This window comes from Myotis davidii, unplaced genomic scaffold (assembly GCF_000327345.1).
Source record: "Myotis davidii unplaced genomic scaffold, ASM32734v1 scaffold79, whole genome shotgun sequence".
Taxonomy (NCBI): domain Eukaryota; kingdom Metazoa; phylum Chordata; class Mammalia; order Chiroptera; family Vespertilionidae; genus Myotis; species Myotis davidii.
The window spans coordinates 4,647,811-4,649,750 of record NW_006294339.1 but is presented as its reverse complement, the minus strand read 5'-3'; the positions used below and the strand labels follow the sequence as shown (position 1 = coordinate 4,649,750).

Here is a 1,940-nt window from a genome sequence, read left to right as displayed (position 1 = left end):
ATTTTCTTTTTAAAATATATTTTATTGAGTTTTTACAGAGAGGAAAGGAGAGAGATAGAGAGTTAGAAATATCGATGAGAGAGAATCATTGACCAGCTGCCTCCTGCACACTTCACATTGGTTCACATTGGGGATCGAGCCCACAACCTGGGCATGTGTCCTGACCAGGAATCAAACTGTGACCTCCTGGTTCATAGGTTAGCTCTCAGTCACCGAGCCACACTGGCCAGGCTCCCTCTTCTACTTTTAAGAACCACTGTGATTACATTGGGCCCATCTAGATAAGCCAGGAAAATCTCCTTATTTTAAGGTCAGCTGACTGGCAACCTTTTATCTATGGACAAGTTGCTGATACTCTTTAGATGTGCAATATCCTTATCTATAAAATGAAGATAGTAATACCTTCCTTATAGGCTTAACTTGAAGATGAAGTGAAATTATATATGTAAATTGCTCAATATAAATTATTCTTACTCAATAAGTGTAATACTTATTTTATAAAACTCCCACCAAGCTTTGAGATGAAAAACAAAGACAATTTTCAGTGTTTAACATATCACATTTTCTCAGTAAATATGAAACTACAACTTCAGGTGATTTAAAGGAATATTTAATGTCTAAATTTTTTATGGGTCTAGTTGATTTTCAATTATTTATATTTCAATTTAATTAGTTAGCTTATTTATTCATCTCTAATATATAATTATCTTTTAAGTTTGTAACGTGTCTTATCCCCCAAAAATTCACATGCTTCTCTGAAGAGCTTTACTATCAGTAATTAAAATAATATTGTAGTTTTGCAAATAATACACTATGGTAGATAACCTTTAACAGTTACTTTCTACCTTTTCCAAAAAGAAAATACCCAGATACATTCATGAAAATTAAGTAGTAAAAACTACAAAATGAATCTAGGAATATCAAAGTCCTAAAAGAATTTCAAAATGAATACTAGAAATGAGTCAACTTCCAAGGCTACACTCAAATCTTGAAAACAGTACCAATTTTGAAACAATAACTTCTAATTCTAAACCAAAAGTATGCAAAAAAAAAAAATTAATGGAGCTTAAATAAATACTTGCTCAATATAAATATGAAAAGAAGTGTTTTATGAAAGATTAATTAAAGACAAGTATTTATAAATTCATAAATAGTATCTCAAGACAGTTTCTCTTTTGTTTTATTGGGTACAAAAATACTTACAGTTTAAAAAATACTTACAGTTTAATAATATGAGGATGACGAAAGAGTTTTAGATTTTGAATTTCCCGCTTTATTTTTCCAACAACATCTAAACTGCGAATCTTCTGTCTATTTAGAATTTTAACTGCCACTTTATGACCTGTCAACTGATGTTCTCCAACTACAAATGAAGAAAAAAAACTGCTGATCATACAGTCATACTTCCACTGCAACCCCAAGTTTTACTCATATATACCACTTTTACATCATGTATGTCATCGAACGGATGTTCTCCCTTTTCACTTCCATCCCTTCTACTAGACATGCACTCCTTGAGGACAGAAACTGTACCTGAGTCTCAGCACCTACCACAGAGATGTTCACCAAATATTTATGGAAAGGATTACTGAATTCTATCTTCCTACATAAAAGTGTAATCACATTTGGAACACCCTGAATAGAATAGAATTCACTATGTTTTGTTAATCACTTTTTTCTCTTCTGGTTGCCAGCCATTGTATTATAGAAGAGTATGTGATTGCTATAAAATGAAATAACTAGCTTCATTACTGTTCCCTCAGAAAATTCACATGTAGCCCCTTTTTTGGCCTGTTTTCCATAAAGCCTTTCCCTATTGGAAGAAATCCAACATCCCCCTCCCCCCCCTTTTTGATGGAAGCTCTACTTCTTTCAAATCCTCATGGTATGTTCATAAATATCATGTGTCCTTTATCATTTTTAGGCTATTATAAATATTT

The 1,940-nt window shown here is 32.3% G+C and overlaps 1 protein-coding gene across 1 annotated transcript in view; it reads right to left on the bottom strand.

The window, feature by feature from the left end:
• PRKAA2 (protein kinase AMP-activated catalytic subunit alpha 2) overlaps window positions 1-1,458 on the bottom strand; it is a 24,947-nt gene extending 23,489 nt beyond the window's left edge. Inside the window, exon 1 of the mRNA XM_006768363.2 lies at window positions 1,222-1,458. Within this exon, the coding sequence (XP_006768426.1) occupies window positions 1,222-1,394 (173 nt within the window). The 5' untranslated portion in view covers window positions 1,395-1,458. The remainder of the gene's footprint in view (window positions 1-1,221) is intronic.
• Between the last annotated feature and the right edge of the window lie 482 nt (window positions 1,459-1,940).